The 27483-nt window shown below is 48.3% G+C and overlaps 11 protein-coding genes and 1 non-coding gene across 12 annotated transcripts; 7 read left to right on the top strand and 5 right to left on the bottom strand.

The window, feature by feature from the left end:
* Positions 1–2327: 2327 nt before the first annotated feature.
* On the top strand, positions 2328–3931 carry alkA (DNA-3-methyladenine glycosylase II). The gene is made up of 3 exons (XM_032091508.1): positions 2328–3454; positions 3527–3649; positions 3712–3931. The coding sequence occupies exons 1-3, from the start codon at positions 2505–2507 to the stop codon at positions 3773–3775; spliced, it is 1137 nt and encodes a 378-aa protein (XP_031936559.1). The 5' UTR covers positions 2328–2504; the 3' UTR covers positions 3776–3931.
* Positions 3932–3978: 47 nt separating this feature from the next.
* Positions 3979–5191, bottom strand: BDV37DRAFT_9647 (ubiquinol--cytochrome-c reductase subunit 7). Its single transcript, XM_032091507.1, has 4 exons — positions 4969–5191; positions 4674–4782; positions 4560–4613; positions 3979–4368 (listed from the first exon to the last, which is right to left on the bottom strand). The coding sequence occupies exons 1-4, from the start codon at positions 5082–5084 to the stop codon at positions 4276–4278; spliced, it is 372 nt and encodes a 123-aa protein (XP_031936558.1). The 5' UTR covers positions 5085–5191; the 3' UTR covers positions 3979–4275.
* A 565-nt stretch (positions 5192–5756) lies between these two features.
* BDV37DRAFT_9654 (putative mitochondrial carrier protein) lies at positions 5757–7499 on the top strand. Its single transcript, XM_032091509.1, has 2 exons — positions 5757–6312; positions 6367–7499. The coding sequence occupies exons 1-2, from the start codon at positions 5838–5840 to the stop codon at positions 7137–7139; spliced, it is 1248 nt and encodes a 415-aa protein (XP_031936557.1). The 5' UTR covers positions 5757–5837; the 3' UTR covers positions 7140–7499.
* A 428-nt stretch (positions 7500–7927) lies between these two features.
* BDV37DRAFT_t203 lies at positions 7928–7998 on the top strand. Its single transcript has one exon. It is a non-coding gene; the product is annotated as a tRNA-Gly (tRNA).
* Positions 7999–8686: 688 nt separating this feature from the next.
* Positions 8687–10028, bottom strand: BDV37DRAFT_261289 (uncharacterized protein). The gene is made up of 3 exons (XM_032083301.1): positions 9369–10028; positions 8981–9249; positions 8687–8915 (listed from the first exon to the last, which is right to left on the bottom strand). The coding sequence occupies exons 1-2, from the start codon at positions 9399–9401 to the stop codon at positions 9043–9045; spliced, it is 240 nt and encodes a 79-aa protein (XP_031936556.1). The 5' UTR covers positions 9402–10028; the 3' UTR covers positions 8687–8915; positions 8981–9042.
* Positions 10029–10494: 466 nt separating this feature from the next.
* BDV37DRAFT_287800 (putative iron-sulfur cofactor synthesis protein (Isu1)) lies at positions 10495–11442 on the top strand (the record flags this gene model as incomplete). Its single annotated transcript, XM_032088163.1, has 2 exons — positions 10495–10765; positions 11264–11442. The coding sequence occupies 2 exons, from the start codon at positions 10495–10497 to the stop codon at positions 11440–11442; spliced, it is 450 nt and encodes a 149-aa protein (XP_031936555.1).
* Positions 11443–11822: 380 nt separating this feature from the next.
* Positions 11823–14352, bottom strand: BDV37DRAFT_9412 (ABC1 kinase family protein). The gene is made up of 4 exons (XM_032091468.1): positions 13764–14352; positions 13094–13698; positions 12471–13043; positions 11823–12414 (listed from the first exon to the last, which is right to left on the bottom strand). Exons 1-4 carry the CDS (start codon positions 14204–14206, stop codon positions 12167–12169), a joined length of 1869 nt encoding a protein of 622 aa, XP_031936554.1. The 5' UTR covers positions 14207–14352; the 3' UTR covers positions 11823–12166.
* On the bottom strand, positions 14308–19979 carry BDV37DRAFT_261270 (serine/threonine-protein kinase). Its single transcript, XM_032083300.1, has 11 exons — positions 19669–19979; positions 19199–19530; positions 19007–19141; positions 18916–18945; positions 18784–18848; positions 18292–18724; positions 17447–18241; positions 16489–17379; positions 16233–16437; positions 15732–16182; positions 14308–15671 (listed from the first exon to the last, which is right to left on the bottom strand). The coding sequence occupies exons 2-11, from the start codon at positions 19379–19381 to the stop codon at positions 14846–14848; spliced, it is 4014 nt and encodes a 1337-aa protein (XP_031936553.1). The 5' UTR covers positions 19382–19530; positions 19669–19979; the 3' UTR covers positions 14308–14845.
* BDV37DRAFT_261267 (dihydrofolate synthase) lies at positions 19964–21676 on the bottom strand. The gene has a single exon (XM_032083299.1). It carries the CDS (start codon positions 21487–21489, stop codon positions 20221–20223), a length of 1269 nt encoding a protein of 422 aa, XP_031936552.1. The 5' UTR covers positions 21490–21676; the 3' UTR covers positions 19964–20220.
* Positions 21677–21801: 125 nt separating this feature from the next.
* Positions 21802–23893, top strand: BDV37DRAFT_261266 (uncharacterized protein). The gene is made up of 2 exons (XM_032083298.1): positions 21802–22053; positions 22149–23893. The coding sequence occupies exons 1-2, from the start codon at positions 22043–22045 to the stop codon at positions 23449–23451; spliced, it is 1314 nt and encodes a 437-aa protein (XP_031936551.1). The 5' UTR covers positions 21802–22042; the 3' UTR covers positions 23452–23893.
* A 153-nt stretch (positions 23894–24046) lies between these two features.
* On the top strand, positions 24047–25560 carry BDV37DRAFT_261264 (kinase-related protein). The gene is made up of 2 exons (XM_032083297.1): positions 24047–24466; positions 24582–25560. Exons 1-2 carry the CDS (start codon positions 24427–24429, stop codon positions 25250–25252), a joined length of 711 nt encoding a protein of 236 aa, XP_031936550.1. The 5' UTR covers positions 24047–24426; the 3' UTR covers positions 25253–25560.
* Positions 25561–26219: 659 nt separating this feature from the next.
* On the top strand, positions 26220–26893 carry BDV37DRAFT_287794 (putative GPI anchored cell wall protein; the record flags this gene model as incomplete). The annotated part of the gene is made up of 3 exons (XM_032088162.1): positions 26220–26317; positions 26386–26528; positions 26595–26893. 3 exons carry the CDS (start codon positions 26220–26222, stop codon positions 26891–26893), a joined length of 540 nt encoding a protein of 179 aa, XP_031936549.1.
* Positions 26894–27483: the final 590 nt, after the last annotated feature.

The following is a 27483-nucleotide window of genomic DNA, read 5'->3' as shown; positions in this document are numbered from 1 at the left end:
CTATCTTGCGCCTTCCCAAAGTCACGTATAGTCTATGCAAGAGCTTGCTAGCCTTCTCACAGTCAGAGCAGATCCACACCTACATTTAGTGATACCGGGCCCAGGATTTAGATGGGTTTTCCGCTGAGTTTGCTTATCGATATGAAATGACTCTATCCCGTATGACTCCATTGAGCTTGCTTCGGACTGCTATGGGATAAGGACTGGCTCTATCTACAATATACAATATTGATGAGAGGGGTCACATAGCACTAGTTGATATTCCACCTCTCTCTTCTGTATCTGATGGAAACTACCATCATCTTCGACGATGAGCGCACCGCTTTCAAATGCTCTCCATAGTGTCTGAATCCCAATCCTCCCATAAACTATAGACCACACGTAGTCTCGTTACAACACCCTGGCGGCTATATCTCTATCTGCCCCTCTCGTTCATGCAGACTATAGAGCCAGAGAAGGCCCCGAAAAGTACTCCGTATGTTCCATGGATGGGGCAAATGGGTAGTGGGTGTTTAGGGCTATTCCACCTCTTAGTAAACCACTATCGCCGAGAATTACCTTGGTAGGAGGTACCTAAAAGGCACTCCGTGAATTTGGAACAGGGTATTATGATTGCAGGAAATCAAGACAGTGTTCACTATTTACATGCACTTGTGCATTCATTTATCAATCAATTGGCTCAATATCTAACTAATGCCAGGCTTGATCTTAAACAGAGTAGTGCATATAATACCTCCCCTTGTCACGCTTTGTAATACACCAATACTCAAAACAAATCTTACCTGTACCTTCCCGCCACCACGTTCTTCGAGGACGCCACTGGACGGGTGGCTAAACACTACCTAACGCCCCAGTGCCCCGAGGACGTTAGTTCGTATGACTGCTCTCAATGGATGAAACAAGTGCGCACCGGAAATAGCCAGAAGTGGCTGAGGATGAATGAACGATCGCCATATTCATAATTTCAGATACATCACGGAGTTACATGCGAAACAGAACATAGAGACGCTATTAGCCTGAGGATTACAGGACGCCGTGCAACTCGAGTAGGGGGCCATTAGACAACATCAGTGCGACCTTAACCACCAGGAATATGCAGCAGCGGCTTTGGGTTCCGCTCCAACATTCATCATATCAGAAACCCTGCCTGTCAGCTTGGCACCACTTAACTTAAGCTTTTTGAACAACTCATACATGATCATATCAGCTCGTTAGTCGCTACCGATCACTATTGGTCATTGTTGCGTTCGAGAAAGATGACTGGTACCGCTAGGATCGGACTGAAAACAAAGTCCGAGAGCAACTCAAACGCATAATAAAGCTCTGTATATGGTGTATTTGTTCTATGCGTTTCTAATATTAGACGGCTAATTGCAATGTCCGGCCAAGCCCATATCCTTCGGCCAAGGGCCGATGTATTGACCCTAGTTACCAACTGAGATAATATGGAGCAGTTGTCCCTCTTGGTACTGTATACACTGTACAGCCGTATCGATAGGTATCTTAAGGCTACGTACTGCCGAGTACCACAGTAATTCAATATACAACGGGCAGCAGTATTACACTAGCAGCTGATGTGGATAATCAAGTTTATTGACGGCTTCGGTTCGCTTGAGCATTAATTAACGTCGAGATGACGCAAGCACATTCTTTCGTGTGACTTTTTCTTGGATGTTTGTGGACGAGATTTCTGTATATTCGGATTTCATTTTATTCAGAAGGAACACAGAGAAAGAAATACTACTTTTGCCGATATTGAGATGATACGTCTCTATTGTCTTCTCTATATAACTGGGCCACTGTAAGGGCAAAGGCAAGGAACAATAGTGATATATTGCTCGGTATCACCAACTGGACTGTTCTGTAGTGAGACTTGACCGTGTACATGCTGTACTCTGGAGATTCTAGATGATACTCGGTATTCAGCTTGGATGGCTCGAGTACTCCGGAGTCGTACTCCAGCCACGAAGTATATATATGAAAGATACTAGTATGTTCCCAGGCTAAAGATGACACATTACCATACCAGAAGATAGACTAGCTATACTTATAAGCATGCGTTAGCACTGCCATAAGAATGACCGCTGGAGATACCCCCATTATTATTTACCTCATGTTAACTTGCCAAAATAGTGATATGCACTCAAGTAACCGTAGCCCATGTATAGGGGAAACACAGTAGCTGGGACCCACCTCACAAAATATACGGAGCACGCCTAACATCCCAATCTTGCGTTCACTGCCTTCAAGTAGTTTCATTCCTTAATATCTATAAACTATATCAAATAAACACATACTATCAACATTTTCAAAGGTTACTACTTGCAGTGGGAAATACGAGCCCCGTGATTGATGACATATCCCGAGTTCTCACCGCGACATCCACTAACAATAACTCCAACGCAAGCTTTCCAAAGACCACTGAGTTAATTACATTCGAGATACAGAGCACCAAGATTATTTCTGAATCGGAAATCATATATAGAGCTATACAGGAATATACAATGGCCCTCCGGCGCTCTGCACGCTTAAGCGCCGTGACCAACAGCTTACAACCGGCCATCCAAACAAAGAAGACTAGCAAAGCCCAGCAAACCAACGGCGTCACCAAAGCACGAAAGCCACCTGCAAAAGGAAAGAAAACAGCGGGCTTGAATCTAGAACGGACTTTTGAGAACCCACCTCCGAGCAAAACAGCAGACGCCGACACGGCCAAACAAGAAAAGCCCAATAACATTTTCGACCCTTCACCCACTGATCGTAGTATTAGCAGGCTACACTCTACGCCCCCTCCTCTTGACCGTCCCGTTGAACCTCACAGAACAAATGCGACCCTTCTAACACCCCACGGTTCTTCTCTGGTTGCCTACCCGCCCGGTACTGAGAATGCCTCGCCTAGCAAAACCGGCCGACCACGCCCAACAGCCACGACCGGTACGCTTCTCGAGAAAGCTGTCGCTCACCTAATAGCTACAGACCCCCGGTTGGAGCCGGTCATAAAGCAGCACCCATGTCCGCTCTTTTCGCCAGAGGGTTTAGCAGAGGAGGTCGATCCGTTCCGAAGCCTGGTGGCTAGCATCATCGGGCAGCAGGTATCAGGCGCTGCGGCGAAGTCAATCAAGGATAAATTCGTCGCATTGTTCAACAGCAAGGACAGTGGAGATAATGCACGAGAGGCGAACTGTTTCCCGAAACCCGAAGAGATAATCAAGTGTGATATCGCGACACTGCGGACTGCCGGTCTCTCGCAGCGGAAAGCCGAATATATCCAAGGACTATCGCACAAATTCGCAAGTGGCGAATTGAGTGCCCGAATGTTGCTGAATGCGAGCGACGAAGAACTTCTCGAGAAGCTGACGGCTGTCCGGGGCTTGGGCAAGTGGTCGGTTGAGATGTTTGCTTGCTTTGCGTTGAAGCGCATAGACGTCTTCTCGACCGGTGATCTGGGCGTGCAGTAAGTCATTGCGCGTTCTGTCCATGCGGGTATGGCTGGACTGCCTCCAAATGGTTACTGACTATGGGATAGAAGGGGATGCGCCGCGTTCGTAGGGAAAGATGTGAGTAAATTAAAGGCAAAGGGGGGTGGTAAGTTCAAGTACATGGCAGAGAAGGATATGTTAGAGCTAGCTGCGAAATTCGCTCCGTATAGGTATGTGATTTGAGCCCCGAGAGCGAAACGCATGGAACCCAGTTCTCACACGGCCTCGATAGAAGTTTATTTATGTGGTACATGTGGAGAGTAGAGAACGTGGATATCGCGGTCTTGACTACTTAGAGGAGAGTAAACCTTGGTTTGTAGTATATAACGTTGTTGATTTATATTGGGCGGCCTGGTAGTGTGTACTACCACGAAATGGAAACCCGCAGGTATCCTGCTAAAAGAAGTACTTTCCTAGGTTGCTGTTGGTATGAAACAAACCATTCAGAAACGTACTAGCTGGTTGTGGTCGTCAAGCCAAATGCTTATCAGATTACACCCGGCATATGGATCCATGGCTTCAGATACTACGACTGGTGGAGCCTCGGCCACAGACATTACTGACTGAATGGTCAATTGAAGGTATTCAGTCAACAAAATGACGACAAATGAATTTGTACAATATCAGTACACATGATCGAACGACGTATCAAAACCAATTAAATTCAGCCGAGTGCTCATCGCAACTAAGCGCTGCAGCCGAACCGAAACATAAGCCTGTCTTCATCTATAGCCCGCTTCTCTATCACCATGGCGCGGTTTTGAATCTTCCTAATCAGCAGAACTGAGCAAGGTATTTACCGGCGCTTGACAACGAGGGAGTCGAGATCCGCACGCTCCTTCTGCTCCTTCTCGATCTCGCGGATGATGGGGCTCAGGTATTCGACATCCTAGCAATAGCAATCAGCGATTTGTTGCTCCAATGCCCCATAGAAAGTCTCGGATTCCTCTGATCTGGAGTCCGAGGTGGCCTATATATGATGTAGGTCGGTTGACAAATCCGCTTCACGGGATTGGTCGAGAGGCTTTGCGGAGCATGGGAGGGCGAAATGCTAAGTAAAAAGCTTGAAATTCAACTCACATCAGAAGGCTTGGTCTGCTCATTGGCGGGGAGGAGGGTGTGGGAAACGGAGCACTGTTTGATGTATGCATTAGACCGCTGGTTGGGAAGATATTATAGTTAGTAGAGACAAACCTGGAAAGCCCTGCGGATACGGAAGACACGGTCATAAGCCTCCTTAGGGGGAAGGCGCTTGATGGCCGTCTGGACAACCTCGCTCTCCTCGGGGATCAGGTCATCAGCCCTGTTTCTATTAGCTAAACTGCGTCTGATGTCGAGCTATTGAAAATTGTTTCCTGGATAGGCGTAGACCGAGATAGGACCGAGAGAGGCTATAGGATATATTGAGGCATTCAATTGGGAGCCATCGCTTCGACCTATCGGTATTTGCCGGCGCCTGTTTTGGGAGATTGAGGGCAGGGAGGCCTACTTCAAACCGAGTCTTCTGTAGCCGGCGGCGTCGGTGTACCAATTGGCAATGGGCATCATCCAGCGCTTGAGCCAAGGGCGCTTGACGATATAGCTGCTGAGAGAGGGGGCGGACATGATGAATAATCCCAAATGGATGTATTCTGGGGTCAATTGATATGATGCGGAGAGGAGGGGGGTCGTGAGATATCAGACAAGCTGAGCAAGAGTTGGCCCGACGTTGGAGATTGTGCAAAACGGAGGTTCGGCGGGTGACTTTCCCAAAAACATCCGATCTTTCATGCCTGAGGCAATCAATCTGACCTTGACGCTTCCGATCATTACGCACGTGACTAATGCTCGGCTTGGCTCAGACTGCATAGCGCTTGGGACCGGGGTGAACTTAATAGTACTCCACCTGACCGACAGAGGAGGTTCCTTCGATTCACCTCATTTACCATTCTCCGTACTGCTCCGTCCTCGCCGTCAGTTCCGAAAATCTCGATTGACTCATTTCCCCCTCGACTTGCAACCCTATCCATCATCCCCAATCTTTGTGAATTGGTTATGGGGATCATCAACCGTTAAATTCATCCTGTGGTCCTGTAGGGGAGCTGAGTCGCTTCAAAAACCCCACCTGTCTGTGCTTCGGATAGGGCACGCTCAATCATAAGGTGGATTTCTCAGCATCGAGTCATTTGTCAAGACCCCCTCAATTCATTGGACCAGATACCTCCATTCCAACGCTCGCTGCCAAAGACGGAAAACGTTCACACTCCGCAGGACAACCAACCATTCTGGGTTCCGGAGCGAGCATTGATATGCTCGGGTCCGGGAGCCCTCGTGACAATTAAGACGGATAGATAGACTGCTAGGGCGCTGGCTAGAAGGATGTTTTCAGAAGAACACGGCACTTCGGCGACTGCCAACAGCTCCCAAGAGCAGCAGATTACACATTCAGACGGCCCTACCACCCCCAGCTTCGATGCGCCTTCCGCTACAAGCACGCCGAGTTCCGGGTTAATAACTCGCCTCGAACTACTCTCTACCCGCGTTCCAGATTTTTATATTGCCCCGTTTTGCGGTGCCAGTGCGGGTGTAGCGTCCGGTATCGTGACATGCCCTCTCGATGTGATCAAGACCAAGTTACAAGCCCAAGGCGGGTTTGTGCGGAGAGGCGGGCAGGTAGTTGAAGCGAAAGCGTTATACCGAGGTATGCTAGGTACTGGAAGGATGATATGGCGTGAAGATGGTATTCGAGGACTATACCAAGGTTTAGGCCCCATGATTTTGGGATATTTGCCTACATGGGCTGTTTACTTGGCGGTTTATGATAGATCTCGGGAGTATTATCATGGAGTCACCGGTTTGTTCCCCCCTTATCTATCCCAGGAATCTGTTTTACTAAAGCTCTGAGCAGATAGCTGGTGGCTTGCAAGAGGTTATGCTTCTATAACGGCTGGCGCTTGCTCTACAATCGTGACTAATCCGATTTGGGTCATCAAAACGCGACTCATGTCACAGAGCCTTAGATCAGATAGCGAGGGCTTCCGTGCTCCATGGCGGTATTCGGGCACATGGGATGCGGCTCGCAAGATGTACAAGACCGAAGGGATTCGGTCATTTTACGCGGGGCTCACACCGGCATTGTTGGGGTTGACACACGTTGCCATACAATTTCCGCTTTATGAATATTTGAAAATGGCATTTACTGGGTACGGAATCGGGGAACATCCTGACAACGGTACCTCTCACTGGATTGGGATATCGTTGGCAACATTCCTTAGTAAGATCTGTGCGAGCACGGTGACCTATCCGCATGAGGTACTGCGAACGAGACTTCAAACCCAACAGAGAACGTCTCCTGTGTCTTCTCCGGAAGAGATAGCCTTCCGCGGGGGAGTAGACCACCCAGAGTGCCGTGGTAGGCCTCCAACAGCGGCCTCATCGGATGGCATGCCTAATCGGCCCCGGTATACAGGGGTTGTTCGTACGTGTCAGACTATCTTGAAAGAAGAGGGTTGGCGAGCATTTTACTCAGGAATAGGCACGAACCTATTCCGTGCTGTTCCGGCCGCCATGACCACCATGCTTACATACGAATATCTACGGAAAACGATTAGCCACCTTCAACACGAAGGGGCATTGAAGCAGCAGATGGCAGAAGCAGCTAAAGACTCTTCTGGTATATGATGATGACTGAACATCCAATCACTAGTTGTTCTGAGGCATTGCAGGCTATTGTAAACCTCAATGCTACCATTACCAAGGGAGCTAATTGTATGCGCCCTGGCGTTTTGGCTTTGCGCTCTTAGTAATGGATACATCAAGGAACTGTCTTGTGCTTGTTCCTTTTCTTACAAGCTTTACCCTCATACATCAAAATAAAGGGTCTTACCTTCGAATATGTTCCTCGGCATCGGGGGTAGTCGGTTTCAAGGGTGTTAAGGTAGATCGAGGTTTTGGCATGTGAAGAATCGGTTTCCCTGATCTCTACAGTCTTATGACCGGTTTGTGTTTGGTAGAAGACCTCGTTTTTTGTCTTTTTCGTTAATTCACTAGCGTTCAATTATTTTTCGCATACTACTTGCACGACTGCTCTTGTACATACGTTACTATACCTACGTGTTTATCGCCAGAATACGCATATACTGAGTGAAGCGAAGTACTTGAGATAAAATGGACTAGAGAAGACGACTATGATTGAAGCCTATCATGCGATCTACTTGGTAGCTTGAGTAGAGATGAACATTTGCATATACATCAAAGTAGTATACACATGAATAAATCAGTTTTAGAAAGCACAATGATGTGCTTCATGGAACAAAAGCAGCGTACTTGATTGTTGGATTTTGTGATTCTCGTGCATATATGCAATCTCATGAATACGTAGTATAGGTTTCAGCTTTTGTTTCAGGTCATATAGTTAAAAGGAGGAAAATATGCCAAGCAATTAGTCCGATAACGCGCTGGTTGGTCAAGCATCATTGGTCTAGTGGTAGAATTCATCGTTGCCATCGATGAGGCCCGTGTTCGATTCACGGATGATGCAATCTTTTTTTGCTTATTGGAGCTGTGGTTGATATGAATAATGTTACCTAGTCGAGTCTGTTGCAATGGGGTAACCCCTTTTGCAGTTGTCTTCCCTAGATATTCCCAATACTCCCCTTGCACAATGAACTGTCTTCTCAGACTTTCTTTTTTGTGGTGCTTTAATCTCAAATCTATCGGCTTTGAAGCCATTGTGTTGATTTAATATCTGTGGGGCAGGTCGGCTATTTATGCATATGTGGATGATGGCTCATCAAAATAATTGAAAAAAAAGGCGTCATGGATAGTATATATTGCGCACTTGTTCACTGCCTGAGCCACGGTGGTCTTGAAGATAATGCCATGCACATCTTACTATAGCATCACGCTATACTACTACTGAGACGCATTATTCCTGGTCAAGCAGGGCTAAGACACCTCAGGGCTTGGAGAAAATGTGGAAATCAAAGGTATAAGCTAAACCTGGAACCTGGATTTGACTTCTCAATTAGGAAGTTCTATAGAACGACTCATGACCAAGTCCAACGCTTAGTCATCCTACTGCTGACACCCGAATAGGACTAGCCGCAATTAAACGATCTACCTGCTTTTTTTTACGTCTCCCACAGTCACCGACTTCTCCCTCAGTTAACTTCTTATGAACATCGAAAACCTTACAGGTAATGTTTAACCCTATTCGAATTGCGTCTCTTGCCCTCTATAATGTCTAGAGGGATTTCTAAAGCCGCTGTTGCTATCCGATGATATGATGATACTTCTTTATAAATGGTAGATCCAGTCAACACTCTGGAAAGGACTATTTCATACACTGAAAATTCTGATCATGGATATCACTGCGAAATCTGACTTAGCATTTGGCTGTACATCTGCTAACCTTTCACTAGTGTACCCTATAGTATTACCTCAATAATAGGATAGCTTAATTAGTTAGCAAATACCAAGAACAATGAGAGAAGAATTGATATTAGATGCGATATACATACCCCTTCAGCATGTAGAACTACGCCCTAACTGCAACTCTCTTGATCATACCGTACAATATGCGTTACTTCGACACTTTCCGCTCAGCTTCGCGACTTTCCTCTAGTGCCTGCTGAACCCATGACACTTGCTCCGTCTTCTCTCCTGCGGATTTCTGACGTGTCGCGGTGCTTGGTGCCTGCGCTTCACGGCGCGCGGTACGGATGGAGCTGACGCAGTAGGTGGTGAGGATGAGAGCCATGGAAAAGGCAGCTATGGGGGCGTTGACAGACTGGTGAGGTTAATTGCTGTGAAATAATACCTACGGGGATAATGGTACTACTGGCGATAAGGAGGCTCGGTGTTTATGCATCCTTTACAGATACCATTAAAGGGTAAGATCAAACTTACTCCCGACGATCGACCAAAGATTTTCCCCGCCATTTCCACGCTTCTTATATCTTAATGTACATAGCACGAATTATCGCTTGCGGATTTTCAAACAGAAAAGGGAAGTTTGATATGAGCTGATAAATGGTCGGGGGATAGTTATTCCCTAACCGAATGAGGAAGGTCTTATCAGATGGAGGGCGGCAAATCCCCCCAGATCAGAGAGATTAATTACACCAACGCGCCGGTAAAAGGGTGTTCTGTTCGCTTGGTAATTCAGACTGTACGAGACCCTCGTTGGTTATCGGGAGGACTAATACCGGTCCTAAACCGGGATTCTATACTAGAAACGAACTAGAACGAATGCATCCCGCCAGTTCTCCCACCGGTGGAACTCCCCTGCGGTTTCCCGTGGGAAATGGCTTGGACGGCCAACCACTTGCATCGATGTTCTCATCATGAGGAAAGGTCATTTGCTGGGTCTCTCCATCAGATAACCAATCCTTCTGTCATTTGGTTCTGCGCGACTCGGGGGTAACGTCATGTCCGAGGCCGGACCCGCGAAGGCGACGGGGTTGCTGGAAGGGGCCTAGCGCCGGTGATTTAGGTCGGGTTTGTCATCGCCCATTTTATCATATTAATCAATCAGTGAAGTTCGATCAATCTTTCTTCAACCATCACTACCTCGGTCATCGATTCTTCATCCCCCACAACCGGAGGTCTTTCCGCATAACTATCTGAATCGCTTTGCACGACTTCGAGCAATTGGTTATACATCCTCAGAAATGTTCAGACGTCTGGCAACTGTCGCTCCCCGCGTTGGCACCGTGGTGTCGCCTCGCATCACCCCGGCCCTTTCCGGCATCCAAAGCCAGCCCATTCTCCGGGCCCCTGCGACGAAGAGAGGATATCATGAGAAAGATACGTACTTTGCTTCTTAAGAAAAGGATGACAACGAAACTGACTGCATGCACTGTTAGATCACTATAACAACCCCCGTAACGGTACGTCGACTTGCATATATTAGAAGCTATTCGACCTGTGATAGATTGGGATGCACAAACGCTCGATACATCTTTTTATCCGATGCGCCCGACTGTTCCCCGGCTGTCTTTTTATGCTTCTTTCTATCGCGGTAGTCCCCGCCATGAGTAAGGCTAACACTCCCAAAGTTGGCAGTTTCAACAAGAACGACGCCGACGTTGCCACCGGTCTTGTTGGCGCCCCCGCTTGCGGTGATGTCATGAAGCTCCAGATTCGTGTTGACAAAGATACGAATGTGATCAGCGACGTCAGGTTCAAGACATTTGGCTGTGGCAGCGCCATTGCCAGTTCGAGTTACCTGACAGAGTTGGTGCGCGGTATGACTCTCGAGGAGGCCGGAAAGATCAAGAATACTGAAATTGCTCGTGAACTTTGTAAGTTTTCCGACGGAAACCATACATTATCGTCTATCCTACAGTTTGCTAACTTTACATTCCAGGCTGTAAGTTATTCATCGTTCCTCGCCCTACATTACCCTGCCTTTGAACGCGTCTTTCCCAACCAATGTTTGTTCATTGTGCCCGAATGCCGAAACTTGCAAGCTAGCCAATGTGCTCCCGTGAGTGTGATTTTGTGGGGTTTCGTACATGCGTATGTGGATCTTGGGTAAATGGTCGACTTCTAAGATTCCGTTACCAATGTGCGAAGCTGCCGGTCTTGAAGAACACGGAGCCTTGGGGCATTATTGATTCTAGAAGGACTTTGGATCGACTTTCTCATTGAAAGATATCCCGCAATGTGTTCCCCAACTAGGTCCCATTGTTCACCCTGCCCCAATTGCTGCATTGAATGGCTTGTCCTTCATTCCTACCTCAAGAATACTATACAAACACATGTTCGCCTCTGGGAGAAAACATACTGACCAAATCTAGTGCCCCCCGTGAAGTTGCACTGCTCGATGCTTGCTGAGGACGCCATCAAGTCCGCGATTTCCAACTACTATACCAAGAACCCTAACGCTCGTACGACCAACCTTGGAGGTACCGGTGCCTCTATCCCTAACGTCAAGGTTGAGATTGAGAAGTCCGAGGGTGCCGCTGCTACTGCTTAACGAACCAACAAGCACCACAGTCAAAGTACCAAAAAATCGAAAATTCAAACCAACAAAAAATTCAAGTTGATACCAGATGAGATTCCCTCAACAGTTTTACGGTTTATTAGCGGGAGGTTGAAATTACCTTTAGAATGGAATAGCGTGCTTGGATGGGTCGTTCTATTCCGGCAACAGACTGCATTGGGTACAGTCCTTTACTGAAGGTTGCTATTCTTCTTCACAAATGCTTTTTTCTTTTCTTTTTTCCTTGTCCGTGATAACGCAGGAAGGCATTGTGATATAGTCCACTTGATGTGTCAAATAGTCTAATGAAAAGCACTTGCGTGCAGTGAATTTGGATCGTTCTATTGCTCATTGACCCGCATTTCCCTGTACAATCTAAGACGGCGGTATCTATATGGAGGGATTGGCGTACTCTGGACTTTTTGACAATCTATATTCATCCGCTCAGGAGATCTCTATTGATACATATATTTATAAGGAAACAAAGAATAGGACCTTTTCGTCCTTAAACCAAAACCAGCCAAATGAAGAAAAGAAAAGCCCACCCGCAATTGTGAAACACATAACCAGGAAAGAAACGCCGGTGATGCAGATAAGCCAACCCTTGCTCATCTATCGATCATTAACCGAGTGGGAAAGAAAGAAAAGGTCTAAAATAAGAATTTACAGGGTGCTGCTTCTGACAACGTACCCAGAAGAGATGGTCTAAGCTGGTTCACTAGAGTAGTCCGAGTCGACTCTTTAGAGTCAGCAATGTCTCGTAGACCGATAGCTTGAGCTCGACACGGAGGTACCCGGTCCAAGCAGCGAGGAAGCGAAGGAAGTTGAAGGGACGGAGAAGACCGCCCGTTTCGTGGATGAGGTCCATTTGTTCTTCGAAGACGGTGCGAGTGGCGTAGCGAGCGAGGATCAAGAATGTGCGGACGGGGCCTTGTCTAGTGTGGAGATTTTCGTCGAGGCTGCGGGCTGTGCGGGTTGTTAGTTTACCATTGTACTCGGGCAGGTGGCAATGGTACACTTACTGAGGTCATTGGTCTTAAGGATCAGGAGGATGATTCTGGGTACCTGGCCCAGCAGTTCGACCAGCTGCTGCAACATGCCCTCCCCAAGAGCGCCGGACATGCTCTCCTTCTCCGCAGTTGTGCGTGTGGTGGCAATGTTCTTCTTGGTCAACTTGGTGTAGTCTCTACCAGTGATTGCGCTGGCGAAGAGAGGGAACTGCTCGTCCGTGATGCCCGCCACCTTGCGGGAATACTCGCGCATGTGTGCCTCGTCAGCTTCGATGACCGCCAACCATAGCTTGGCGTAGTTGCGACGCAAATCACGGGGGATATCACGGTACAATCCATGGTCGTAGAGGATGATGTCGAAGTTTTGACCGCGCCGGTTAGGGTTTTTGCGGATCGCAATATTGCCACCATGAGGATCGCAGTGCAAAGGAGCATTGTCGCCAAAAATCATCTCGTTGAAGATATGCGCTAGGGCAGCGGAGACTTCGTCACGATCGATATTGTTGGAATCCAGGAACTCTAGATCATCCGGTCGACGGCCGGACAAGAACTCCATGACGAGGATGCGCTTCTGAGCCCACATAACTATGCCTATTAGTATACAGTAACTGCGTTGCAATGAAGCTAGTACGTACCTTCTGGGATGACAAGCGGCGCATCTGAATGTTCCTTGAAGTACTTGCTAGCCCTCCTAGCATTATCGGCTTCCATCCTAAAGTCTAATTCTTGTGGCAAGGATAGATCCATTTCCTTCGAAAGCCACTCCAGATCATACTCAGGGAAGAAGCGCTTCAGGGTAGAAAAGGTGAATCTGGTCAATGCCAGATCCAAGGGGACCCATTCCGCCAATGCTGGATGCTGCACCTTGACTGCAACCTTCTGGCCAGTTTCCTTCAGGATACCGATGTGAACTTGGGCAAGGGAAGCGGCGCCGATTGGTTCTGGATCGAAACTTGAGAAGAGCTCGTCGATTCGACGGCCGGTGTCGGCGATGAACATTTGTTCGATTGATTCGATCGAGGAGACAGGGCATTTATCCTGAAGCGGAATGAAGGTTGTCGTCCATTCTAATGGCAGCAAGTAGCCCATACTGCTGAGGTGTTGTCCCAGCTTAATGAAAATGGAGCCATTCTTCTCGAGAACCCTCAGAGTCCGCTCTGCGCAACGCTTGTGACATGCTCGGAGTTCGTCGTTTCGTTCTTCGGGTGAGGATGTTTCCCGCTTGAGGGTTACTCGATAGCTTAAAGCATTGGTATGAGCATAAGTGACAAAAAGACATGTATGATGTGCATGTGTCCGACTTACTCATTGATACACACGGCCAATGTGCCAACGACCCTCCCCGTTCTCGCCGCAGCACGATAGAGATGCTGAACATTGTCTGAGAATGCCACCACTCCAATGAGTATAGTTCCGCCAACAACCGTATACGTGATCACTTTTCTCCGTGACCATTCTGACCCCGATGGTTTCCTGCCATTGCCGTTCGCCTTCTCCGCCGCACCAAACAAGGCGGAGGTCTTGGTTGAATAAGAAGCATGTGGTGTTGATGCTACCAATGGTACTCGTGGGCGTAATTGGCAGGTTTTTTTAAAGGCCTTTGCGGAGTTGGAGACTGATCTGTGAACAGACAAGGGGCCCGAAGCGCACTGGAAAGGGCGAATCCAAGAAGTAGACGAGGTATATCGGAGCACCGGCGCAGGATCCAAATCGGATGCCCGCAGCGGAGCGCGGAGCGCCGCCCTCATACCGTACACAAGCAATGCCGTATGAAGAGCGACCGCAAATCGAGAGGGAGAGTGGAATGGGCAATAGTTCCAGCGGTATAATCAGGCCATTTGCGTCGGGGGGCGTCACGGGGAAGAAGGACTTGAAATCCCGTAGAACACTTAGTTTGCTCCACCGTCGGACTCGCCGCTTGCCGCTTTTAGCTCTTGTCCCGAAGTACTCCGACTCTTGCAGATTAACTCAATCCTTTCGCCTGATTGCTCTAGAGGGCTGAATTCAGTATATCCTTTCATATTAACAAGCACTCCTACTCATGGCTGCAGGAGATAGCCATCACCGCACTATCTACATAGACCAGTCAAGCAGCAGACCGGACCATCTTCCTGAACTGCCATGCATTGGAACAGGAACGACGAGTCCGAACGATACCCTTTGCATCTGCTATACCTCAAACAAAGAAACTGTCTACGTAAGACAAGTTCTAGACCAACAAAGGAAAACCCCCAATGCGCCATCCTATGCAATGCATACCTATTAGACCCAATATACCGCAGACTTTTTAAGCGTTTGAGAATCCGCAACCCCCAAGGACCAAGGAAAATATGCACAAAAATCCAGGAAAGAGAATGTGAAACACAGGACAGCCTTATGTGTCAAGCTCACGGCGTCCACTCTGCATCTGTTTGTGTTGTATGTCGACGTCGAGGTAGGATTGAAGGCCGTCGGGATGCTGAACTTGGTCTTCGACCGTCTTCTTCAGCCAGAAGGTCGACATGGGATAGCCTGTTGGACACTCGCGGGACCCTGTTCCTCGACACACCAGGGTTCCCATTCAAGCCTGCCGTAAGGCCCGAACTGACCCCGTCTCTACTTCCAGGCCGGATTACAAGGGCAGAGCCACTCAGGGCATTTCGAGGGTGCCGTTGGCTCTCCCGACCTTCAAAAAACCCTTTGGACTGACTACCCCGGTTGATTTGTGGCGTGGACGGGGCAGACTGGTTCGCCAATAGACTGGGAGGTGTTGTGGACGTGCTTCGCCGTCGTACGCCAGGTTTGCGTTTACCCAGGCTATAGGCTTCGCTTCTCTCGTTTGATTGAATTAATTTTCCAGCCATATCCCTGACGAGAATGGCAGAATCGTTCTCTAACTCCCTGATCGCGTCCAGCAATCCATATTTGGCTAGAAGGCCACCCTGCTCTTCGCTTGCATCGCAGATGCTGGATATTATACGGAGTAAATTCAACCGCACTGCTGCTTTACTATGACGTAGTTTCTGCCCTATTCTGCTGAACAGGTCTGGTCGCGCGAGCGTCGAGGCAATGGGGGGACTCAGTCTAAGAAGTTTCTGGAGGGGTTCAAGGAGATTCTCAAATGCATTTGCCTTTGATATGGTTAAACACCTAACAATGGAATCTGTAAATGATGGTTTATCGGGTCGGTTGTCGAGGAGGTGCTCCTCAACCTTCGCTGTCTCTTCTTGAAGCCTGTCGATCGGTTAGGCTCGAGCACATTCATTCCAATACAGCCGGGACGAAAATACTAACCATGTAAAGATAGCGTCTAGCGCAGTCACTTGCCAATATGGGTCGGAAAGTAAAGATATATAGAATGCCAGGCCCTTGTTGCGCCACAGCTCACGGCGGCCAACTTTGCCAGAATGAGCCATGTCGCAGAGAATTGGTAATGCGAATTCCTTCAATGGCCGTTCTGTCTTTACTATCTTTTGAAGCAGCGGAACAATGCCATTCAGAGCCGCGTCCTCCTGTCGAGGCTTGTTTAAGCGGCACATATTGTAGATGGTATTTAGGATCTGGTTCGAAACTTCTCGGAAATGGGGTCGCTTAATGGTAGACCTGAGCAGGTCCGTCAACACATCGATAGCATTCGAATTCTGTAGAGAATCCAGAGTGGTCGATAACATAGACAGGTTTTTGATGAACTTCAACATGGTTATCTGGTGAGCAGGAGTCATGCGCTTTAGTTCTTTAAGTACCCCTAGCGACGATGTTAGTATCATTAAGATCAAGACTTGGAGTCAGTCTTACTATGTAGAACCGTTCTCTCAGCAACCATCTCTTTTACATGATTTTCGGCCTGTGAGAAAATGAAGAAGATGTTCGCAATACGACCTTCGACAGTCTCCGCTAGCTCCCCTTCTTCATCCAATACCCGGCTCAGGACTAACGACAGAGGATCCAATACCGAGTTGCGGGACAGGATTCTACAAAAGTCATTTTTTGGCGTTGAACCCTAAAAGGATTTGTCAGAGTATCCCTCAAAGTGGAAAATGCAGGTACATACCTGCAACTCAAAAACGCTCCAGATACCGGTCACTCCAATTAATACTAGATCACGCTCATCTTCGTAGTCATCTTCCAGGAACTCAACTAGAACATTCAGTCCTCCTGCACTGACGAACATTTGCAAAGTGAGAGTGGAAGTTTGATACATCTGCTGTACGAAGGTTGCTGCTTCAAGTCGGATCTCTCGTGGGTACTTTTTCGCAGCGAACTCGTTAATGATAGGAATACCTCCAACGAAACAAAGATTTTCTTGTATCTCATAATCATTGTAGATGATCGCGTTAACGATTCTCAGTAGGCATAAAATGATGTCACGCCGACGGCACATGTCAAGAATCTCAAGTATTGGTAGCATCCCATGGGCGCTGATGATGATGTTTTTAGTCTCCGGGAGATCATAGAAAACGTTCAGAAGTTGCTCGGAGATTTCGCCAAGCACGTCCTCATCCTGTGAGGTCTTCAATGAGCTAACAAGACCCTCGACCTGACCACGGAGCCGCGCATGTTTGTCGCGTGCGATATTTGCTTCCAGGTCTACTTCGTCTAACCCTTCCTCGAGCTGAGCAAACGGATCATCCTCATCATCCTGGTCCCCGAGCCAAGAATCATTTGACAGCTTAGAATTCAGCATCAATGTGCCTTGGTCAGAGCTTCCCTCGCTCTCAGACTTGTCCAGAGTTACTTGATCCGCACCAAGAATATCAGAGAAATCTTCATCTCTTTCATTTTCAGCGAACCTTTGTATCTCTATGGCTGATCGATGGCGTTTAACAGATATCCTTTTCCTAAGCTGAGGTTGGGGGTCATTCTCATCTTCAAGGTGCGGTTGATATCGGACTACTTCGTTCGTGGGTGAAAATACTAGCCCATCCATGTCGTCATCGGCTTCCTGTTAAGAGGTTAGAGAAGACTTGCTCATAAGTCACTCCGATAGCAATGACGGTTTTCATGTTTACCTGAAAAAGGCCAAGCTTCCGGTCCAGGACATCTTCGTTCGCCTGTATAAGATCGGAGTAATCCTCTACAGAGTTTTCCTTGTAGTAAGAAGCTGGACGGGGTTGTCTCATTGGAGGTACCGGGTTCTGTGTCAGGATGGGCACGTTATGCATGGCGATGGCGTTATTGATCGAGTAACGTGGTTGGTTTTGCATCTGTGTATCTTCGATGCCAGCCTGTTTGGTTGGAAATGGTCGTATGGTTTCTAGATTATCCGAGTCTCCAGACTGCAGCGAGGTTCGAAAAGAATCATCGAAATCGTCAAAGTTTTCTTCAGACCTTAAGACTGTCCCATCCAAAGACGCAAAAGCCTTGAGCTTTTCAGAGGAGAGCATCCCCCCGAAGTTATCCTGTGGGCGAAGGTGAGGTAATTGCAATGCGCTAGGGGAAATTGCAGTAGCGAAGTCGTCATCCCAATTGTCTTCTTCGATGGAATCGGGGGACCTGAACCGATCTGCCACATTTCGGGAAATCGGAGACGCCTTCGTGGGCGTACTGCGGGGTGATGTTAAAGGGGCTGAACTTTGATAATCATGCCTGAACGGTCTTCGCAAAGTTCCTGCTTCGGGTGAACGCAGGGCTTCGTTCCACTCTTGGACACTTTTGACTGCCTCCTCATACTCGGTTGACTTTTTGGGAACAGCCGAATCAGATCTGCGGGCGTTGACAATCCAGGGATGTTTCAGAAGCTTCTTCGCAGAAACGCGGAGGTTCGGGTCTTTCTGGAAGCACTGCATTAAGAAATCCTTGACAGCCTGTTGTGTTGGTTAGACATGGAACGACATTTTCATGACGGGGGACAGACCGGAGAGGCGCCTTGCGGAAGGGGAGGATGATCATCATGGACAATGCGGTAAAGAGCCGGCATTGGCTGAAGATTGTAATAGGGAGGCTTCCCTTCCAACAGCTCAATCACCGTACAACCAAGACTCCAGATATCTGAAGCTGTTGTTGCACCTGACAGTTCAATCACTTCCGGGGCCATCCAATACGGCGTGCCAACAACACTTGATTCATTGAGCCCAGTAGTACGGCTAGCAACACCGAAGTCCGCAAGTTTGACAAGGCCTTGTTTAGTCGTGAGAATATTCGCGCCTTTAATATCTCTATGTATGACACCTTGCTCATGGAGATATAAGAGACCGTGGAGAACCTGCGACATGTATAGCCCAACCAGGTTTTCTGGGAAACGGCCAAAATTCTTTGCGATTGAATGTAAGGAGCCATTTTCACAGTATCTAAGTCTGTCAGCAACTCTTGCCCTGAAACCCATCCGATGGAGGCTCAGTAAACGTACTCAAGTATGATGTTTAGAGTTTCAGCGGACTTTACAAATCCATGGTACTTCACGATGTTTGAGTGCTGCAGTCGTTGGGTTAGTTGTCTACCAGGGTTCGGGTCTACGTAGTCCTCGATCATTGGAGCTTACATCCAAATTCTTCAGAAGATCAATTTCCAGCTGCAGAACTCCAGATTAGCAATGCGTATATCAATTCACTGCCAGGATGCTCTGATCTTACCATAATGACACGTAATTCACTCTTTGGGAGATCGGCCAGTTTTATCTGTTTTACGGCAACAGTTTCCCCAGTATTCCAGTTCAGTGCCCTGTAGACTGATCCAAATGCGCCTTTACCCAAACAATCACCCAGTTGCTACCGTATAAAGCGTCAGTAACTTATTTCACTAGGTTTCCGGAATCACAGCCATACGTAATCCTTCAGTTCTGCAACATCCTTGGCCGTAGTTTTCGCCACTCTATCATCTTTCGGCCTGTCATCTCGTTTTGATGGGCTGGAGCCGAGTTTTGCCAGTCGTGCTTTGGCGGGCGCACTCTGTGGTTTAGAAGATGGAGGGGCCCCCTCAATCCCCCCACTGCTTCGAGAAACCATCATCCAGACCAATATGAGTTGACCCCCTCGTCAGATACAGTCTGGATTCACCGATGTCGACAGATGATCTCGGACCTTGCGGTTTCAGGAGAGGAACGGGACGGCTGAAGGCAGGAGCCAGGCGATCGGAGTATTGTTCATATCAGCAAAACCTGTTTTTCGTGGCCACACATCATTAGTGAGAGCTGAGAATAGAACAACAAAGCATATGGCGAAGATGAAGGAAGGTAATAATGCCGGAAAAGGCATGGCATGAGCACAGCTTAGGAAAAAACGTACAGATAACTTACTGCTCTCACACCCATTAAGCCGCGTTGAACCAAGCGCGTCTCTGCACACATCAGATTCCTGCAGCTCTCTTTGAGGTCAGAATTTTCAATTTACTTGATGGGAAACTGCACAAACAGTCTCAAGACAGTTACAAAAAAAGAAAATATAACTTACCGCTGTGTCGGCTGAACCAAATGCAACAAATTGAAGGGTGTTTTGAACTTTCCCTTTCTCCACAATTCAGGCCACCACCAGTTTGGGGCATGACGCAGTGACCGCCTCTGTATCTCCGATCAGTCTTATCGGACCCCGAGTAATGTGCACTGTTCTTTACATGTTACTATTATTTTTATGACTGCTGTCACAGTTGTTACAGAAATACTTGAAACCGAAAAGAAAAAAGAACAAAGGATAAGAAAGGAGCCATGCCGTTTATGTATTACATTTTGTCTATGTATGAGAGAGAATGGTATTGATTTTAGTTCCAAAAAGACCCTTGAGTCTGTGCCAATGATGTACAGAGAAGTCCAAGCGCTACTAACGATGAAGGGGTATCTTCAGTTCCATAACTATCACGACTCAGCGGTGTTTTCCGACTGTTTCTGCGCCCCTCGAAGATGACGGAGAACGTCTGAAACAAGGTAAAGACTTCCAGCAATAACCATGGGGCCGCCATTGGCCTTGCTACAGGCCCAATTGATAGCAGCAAGTATGTCGTCATCAAATGATTTCACATCACCGATTGCAGGAATAGACTGTACACTGGAGGCTAATTCCTGGGGTTCAGTTGCTTTGACCCAAGGCATACCGTCGACGGGCCCAAACGCAGTAGTTGCAACATTATCACCAGCCTTGATGATAGGGTGAAACAGTGAGGCTATGTCTTTTCCACGTGACGCTGCAATGACCCAAGTGACAGGACTCCCTTGCGGTCGAAGCTTGCGGTCCACATATTGCCCGAGGACTTCGGCTGACTGGCTATTGTGAGCGCCATCGAGGAGGACAGAGTCTGTGCGGGCAACCATAGGACTCAGCACAATTTCTTGTAGACGTCCCGGCCACTCGACACGAGAGAGCTGGGAAACTAAAGAATCAACCTTGAGGTCTGGACGGACTCTCCGGAGGGCCAGCTTTAAAGCTGAGATTGCGCAACACATATTCGCCCGCTGGTGAGGCAGTGTATCAAGTTGCTGGAAAATCTGACTAAGCATCGGGGAGTGCTCATCCGGTGCATCGGGGCGAGTGTAAATAGCATCGATGTCAAGTTCCTTGATACGCTTTTCGATAGTCGAGAGGGCTGCTGGTAGGTTCGTTCCGTCGACTACGCACGGAACCCCCCGCTTCAAGATCCCGGCCTTCTCTCGCGTGATCTCCTCCAGGGTGTCTCCAAGCAGCGACTGGTGATCCAGACCAATTTTAGCGATGACCGATACAAGCACATTGTTCAGTATGTTCGTAGCGTCCAACCGGCCGCCCATGCCCACTTCAACCACACCAATGTCAACCCGTTCATGGTTAAAGATCTCGAATGCCGTGGCGGTTAATAACTCGAACTCGCTTGCCCCAATGCCCAATGTTTGGTCCCGCAACTTGATCTTTTCTTCAATCTGCCGGAATAAAGACTCTTGGACCACACTTTCACCGATGGTGATGCAGTCCCAACGGTCTATCAAGTGAGGTGAGGTAAAGCGGCCGCAGCGAACTCCACCGGAAGTCAGCAAGTGAGACAAGTAAGCGCTGATCGAGCCTTTGCCATTTGTTCCAGCGATGTGGATGGCCTTCCAAGTCAAAGGCGTCTGCTGAAGGAGACGGGATATGCGACTAAGACCGAGCTCGATCATTACTCCGATTATATGTTTTCTGGCAACTAGTCAAGGTCAATCTCATGATCAGGAGTACCTCTCTGAGAAGGACGACATCAGTGTGGTCGCTAGTTGTTGGAAGGAGTTGAAAGGAATTGGGAAGTGCATGGCTCTTCTTTAAAAATCACTCGGCATCATCTCGCACGGCTATCTATCGGATTTCCGTTGAGATAAGAGCGGCGTTTTAAGCCGGGAAACGGGAAACTTCCTCGAACTCCGAGGCGGGCCGTACTGAATTGTACGCAGATGGGTATTGGCGCCACTACTGGCGCCACATTCCTGCCTCTCCCTCTCGAAGCGCGCCAGACAGCCTAAGGCAAATCCAGTTGCCTCCGCTTTTTACCCTTACAAGGAAAACCAAATCTCCCCGTTTCTCCATCAACACAACGCTTCGTCGCACCCTCCCCGCAATCGTCGCACCTTCGTTCTTTCAATCTCGCGACACTCTTCTCGTGGTTCTGGCGCGGTGTCTCTTCTAGAAGGTATTTTGGACACTAGTCTTCGTACAAAAAGCCTTGGGTCTCTCGTAGTCATGGGTATACCGTAAGTTTGTCCCATCCTTTGCACTTGGCCTTATTCGGGTCTTTAAGCGGTACTTATCATGTACGGTACAGCCCTCATGACTAACGTAATTGCAGTATGTACCGTGAGCCTTCGTCCACCGAGACTGCAAAGAATAATCCTGTCAAAGACCCTTGTGCCGCCGCACGTTCTGCAATTCGTCGCCAGACCACTATCCGGCGCCCTTCACGCTACAGTAGCTCCGCTTTGCGCAGCGCGACTTTGCGCTCGCCGTTTCCTCGTCCGTTAGCGGACGAGATTGAACGTGAAGCGAATGGGCTCCCGCGCCATGTACGCTCTCCTATCCCGAATTCTGGCTCCGGTGAAGATCCATTCGATCTGACCAATGGCCTGTCGGATTCCAGCGCAAGAGAAGCTGGCCAGCGCCTACTCAACGATGTTCTTCGCCACAGCCGTCCCGGCCAGAGATTGAGGATACCGCGTAACACTGTGTTAGACGACATATACTTGCGCGCAGCGGCTGGTGACTATGGGGGTGCTCGACAGGAACAAGATAACCCGCCTCCCTCCTTCACTCCTCGATTCGCCCCGGCAATTGCGTACCACAGGACCTCATCTCCTCAGGCGCCCCCCGAAGTCCGTTTGTCTCCATTTCCTCGGTCGGAAGCCTTGGGTGGAGATGTCTCGATTGGTTCGACTATTCCTCTGTTACGGCGGATTGGTCAGCGGTCTATTAATCAACCAAGCCGCTCAAACTCTCAGACTGTCGTCGACGGCCTTGGAGATCGCCAGCGGAGCATAAGCCCAGATGGTGACAATGCGAACGATGCTTGGGAAACGCTCTTAACTACCATCACGCCGGACACCAATCTTCCTAGCGCAGACTCTTCGTTCACATCCGCGTCTGCGGGCACAAACGCTTCAATGAACGGGACGGCACGAAGCTCGGCAACTTCTTTCGGAACACTGCCAAGCTCTATGGACTCAACTGCGGCAACTGTACAGATGGTTCTCGACCCTTATCCGGAGTTCCTCAATCCGTGTGACTATTCCACTTCAACCGACTCCGACTCCGATTCTGAGGCAGAGGCCACCCAGAACTCATTGTTTCAATACCACTATCGCCGAATACGTGAAATTAACGCCAGGAGGGATGCCAGGAGGCGTGCACGTAATGCACATTCGACCATGAGTAACCAACCTCCGCTTCCTGCGGTATCATTAGCTATTTCCAACTCTATAGACCCGGACCTTCAACATATGCAAGCTATCTTGGACCGGCTTGCCCGTCGAGAGGATGTCCCTGATGACTTGTGGACAGCAGCTGGACTGTCTCGTACCATCGGCCACGGGGTTAGTGCAAACGACGGGACCACCAATACTGATACAGTTGATGGGCCGTCCAGACAGCAGCAGTGAAGGTCTTATATACTTTCTTTCTGATTCTGTGTTAATTATTGAGCCTTTCACCTCTTCCATTTTTGTGAGGGACAGTGATGTTGATATAAATGGGTTAAGCGGGAAGGATATCACGTTCGGCGTTCTTGGTGTCTTTCAAAATACATGGTTTGCGGGTTGCCCTACGGTGGCTGGAAGCACTTATAATGGGATGATCATTTGTTTATTCCCCTATATTTGTTCGGGTTACGTTTCTTTTGTTTATTTTGAAGTTTTGCAGCCTTTTGTTTCTTGGGGTCAGGATGGAAGCAGATCTACGGACAACTTACGATGGGCGTTTGTCTAGGATTTTTGTCGTCTTTGACATTCTGCATACATGGTACATAACCTGCATTTCCAGGTTGTACAGCTTCAGTCAGAAGTAATTGAACAGTGGGCAGCGCCGAGGATCGCATGAACTAGAATCTGGTAACCCGGTTGTCTTAAGATGTAGAGGGTACCTATAGGTAGTTTGACAAAGGTATTGTTTTGTACCTGAGATAAACATGATACTGGATGTGGTAGTGGTGCCTGTTCAGGTACCTGTTGTAACCTTGTGACTCCGGGATGGGGAAAAGCGACCCCTGTGACGTAGGGCCGGTATGTGCGTAAGTTACCTATGATGCTTCTCCGTACAGATCGCAAAACCCCACTCCCATGACAAGCCCCGCCGACTGCCTCTATTATCTCAATGGACCACGGTGCTTTTCTTTGTCCATCACGTCAACTAGGATCGACGTTTTGCGTTGGATTATTCACACAGTGATCCCAAAAAATACCTTTGAAGGCCCTGGATTTGTTTGAATGATTTAGCCTCGTTATTTTGCGTCTTTGAAGTACTTTGCAACGTTTATCTGCATGAGACACGACCCGGGGTATTTGGATTGATTTCTATATTACTAGCATCCTCCTTTACCCCCCAAATATACTCTGGATATATAGATATAAGGGGCAATTATGGATATCCAGGTAGACCGGTTAGTCGATAAGATCTGGGGTAAGTCGCTCGGCATGCCGCATATTGCACCGCAAGCACGTCTAGCCTTGAGCTTTCGAAGACGAAAAAAAAAATAAATTCATACACCGATAGATTACTAATGGCTTTTCTTAAGGGAAAACCCAATCTACGCCAGATGATTCCCGGTTGATGATAGCAGTGAGTGGCATACCGGGATCCGGAAAGACAGCACTCGCCAGCATGATGGCAAACCGCATCAACCAACTCTACGCGGCACAGCATCTCAATTCACCGCCTATCGCGACTGCTATCCCTATGGATGGGTATCATCTTACGCGGGCGCAACTCGCTCAAATGCCCGACCCGGTGTATGCTGCTGCGCGACGGGGTGCAGCTTTCACCTTTGACGGGGAGAAGTTTTTGAAACTAGTCCAGGCTCTGCGGGAGCAGTTGACGCCGGAGACCCAAAGCTTGTACGCACCAAGCTTTGATCATGCAGTCAAAGATCCTGTCGACGATGATATTGCCATCCCCGCCACCTGCAGGGTTATCTTCTTCGAGGGTAATTACCTAAGTTTAAATAAAGAGCCATGGAATAAGGCGGCACAGCTGATGGATGAGCTTTGGTTTGTGGATGTTGAATTCGAAACAGCTCGAAAGAGGTTGATTCGGAGGCACGTCAAGGCGGGTATCGCGAAGGATGAAGCCGAGGCAGATAAGCGAGCGACAGAAAATGACCTTGTGAATGGCCGGGAAATCGTGGACTATAGGTTGCCCGTCCAGGAGATAATTACAAGTCATTATGACCCTAACTGGGACCAGTGACTGACAGGTCTTGGTGGATTTTCGGTGCGGGTATGAGGAATAGATGGTTGATCGCAGCAAGACACATCGTAGAGCGTTTCTTTTTGTTTTAGTTTCTTAAAGAAAACCTCATAGAATGGGGATAGGGAGCGTTACATAACAGTAGGTATACTATATTTAGACGCATGGGGAGTCTGGCCACTTATGTATTAGTTTAGCTTATTGCAAGCTGTTGGATAAATTTAGGATAATAAAAGGACTGAGACAATGTTACTTGATACCTGACTTGGCATTGATAACCCATCATTTTAACCTAAAAGGTGCAGAATGTATTCACCACAGGTTGTCTTTTAGGGGATTGCAATTGACACACAGTTACAGGACTGGTTTCTTAATGTTTTACTTGCAGCATTGAATTTGCACCGAATCTCTAGGTACGACTTACTTGGTAAGAGACCTGATCTATTAATGTTCTAGACTTGGGCTTTTAATTAATACAGAGGGAAGGGGTTTTGAGATTACTGAGTACTGCCCTGTACATGTGTTACAAACGGATGGCACGACTGCCGGGAAGCTCCACCAATTGAGTCCCGATACTTTACCACAAAAGCAATAGAAGGGCCCACTTAAAATAGATAGTTCCATACAGTGAAATTTGCAAGGGAAACCGGTTGGAAATGAGAACCACCCCAGACATGATCTCAGGGCCAGGAAAGGATCGGCAGGGTCGATGCCTGATTGGGTGGGACAGGTCCCCTCTTCACTTTCTCTTCTCCTTCCATTAAATTTCCATTCCGCTGCTCCAAACTCAAGATCATCTATCATTCTTTCCATCGCTTGTCTGTCACTCTTTATCGCAAACTGTCACTCCTTTCTCTCACCCAGTCCGTTCTTTAGCATCAAACTTGTTTTCGTCAGTCTTTTCTTACACAGCACCCCGAACTCACCAATCCAAATTACCACCCGTACCCCTAAACGTCCGTCAATCATGTTGTTCGCCAAGTCTGCTCTTGTCTTGTCCTTTTTGGCCCTCGGCAACATTGCCGCCGCTGCAGTCCCTAGGGCTTGCCTTCTTGAGGTTATCGGGTATGCTTATACTAAAAACAGAAAAAATGCGACCTTGGGAATAGCTTGGTTTCTGACAACTCGATTAGCAACGAGCCAAAGCCCAGTGATTTCAAAGCCGTCTGTGTTGATAAAGTGCAGACTAAAATCGAGAGCGTGTGCAGCGATGATGACAAGAAGGACGCTCTGAAGCAGTTCGCTGACACCTGCTCCTCTGCTGGACACAAAATCGGTATGTACATGCTAGACTGCTGGTACCGAGGACGTGACTTGAAGTGCGCTAACATCGCTCTCCCAGTCGTCAACACCTCAACCTCCTCGACTGCCTCTTCCACCGGTACTTCCACCGCCGATTCCAAGTCAAGCAGCTCCGGCTTTGTCACTGCTACCGCTACCAGCACTTCCGGCTCCGGCTCCAGTGCTGGAGTTAACCCTACCTCCGGCTCTGATTCTGGCTCTAACTCTGGCTCCGGCTCCGGCTCTGCGACTTCTTCTGCCGGCGTACCTCTTCATACCAATGCTGGCTCGTCTGACAGACATATTCCCGCTGCTGCCTTTGCTGCGGTTGTCTTCGTCGGCTTCGCCGCTACGCTGTAAGGGTGATCAACCTTCGAATCGTTCTACTCAGCTGCGCAGTGAGTATCGGGTATCTGGGTGGAATGACTTAATTCCATTCGTGTTCTATTCTTTGTACCAAACGTATATTGGGACCAATCTCAGTCATGTAAGGGTGCGTTGCAATAACTAGAAGGAGGCCGTATGCTCCTTCCTGGTAGATAGTAAGGAAATCAACCTTGTAACTATCCTGTGATCCTTGATCTAAGTCCAGACTTCTGGATGCGTCTGAACTAATTGATAGGCAATAGACCTGACGTCAGATATAAAGCTGAAAGGAGTATAGAGCAGCGTGTTTACCCATAGATTCATACCCTAGCGAGATCGGAGGTTCATCAATCGCGTGGCGTGACGAAAGCATCAGCATCACGTGAGTTGGCGGGTTCTTCGGGGTTCGATGCTTAAGTAAGGGAGACCCATTTACTTGGTCCGAACACGAAAATTCGCGTTGATATCCACCGTCAACGCGTTGTTGGTCCCGGCAGCATCAAATATCTGCTGGACTCTCTGCCCCTCCAACTTCTTTTCTCATTCTCATCCCCTCTTCACTTCAGTCCTCAGGGCTTCCCTTA

The sequence above is a fragment of the Aspergillus pseudonomiae genome (assembly GCF_009193645.1).
Source record: "Aspergillus pseudonomiae strain CBS 119388 unplaced genomic scaffold BDV37scaffold_101, whole genome shotgun sequence".
NCBI lineage: Eukaryota > Fungi > Ascomycota > Eurotiomycetes > Eurotiales > Aspergillaceae > Aspergillus > Aspergillus pseudonomiae.
This window is presented reverse-complemented; position numbering and strand designations above follow the sequence as displayed.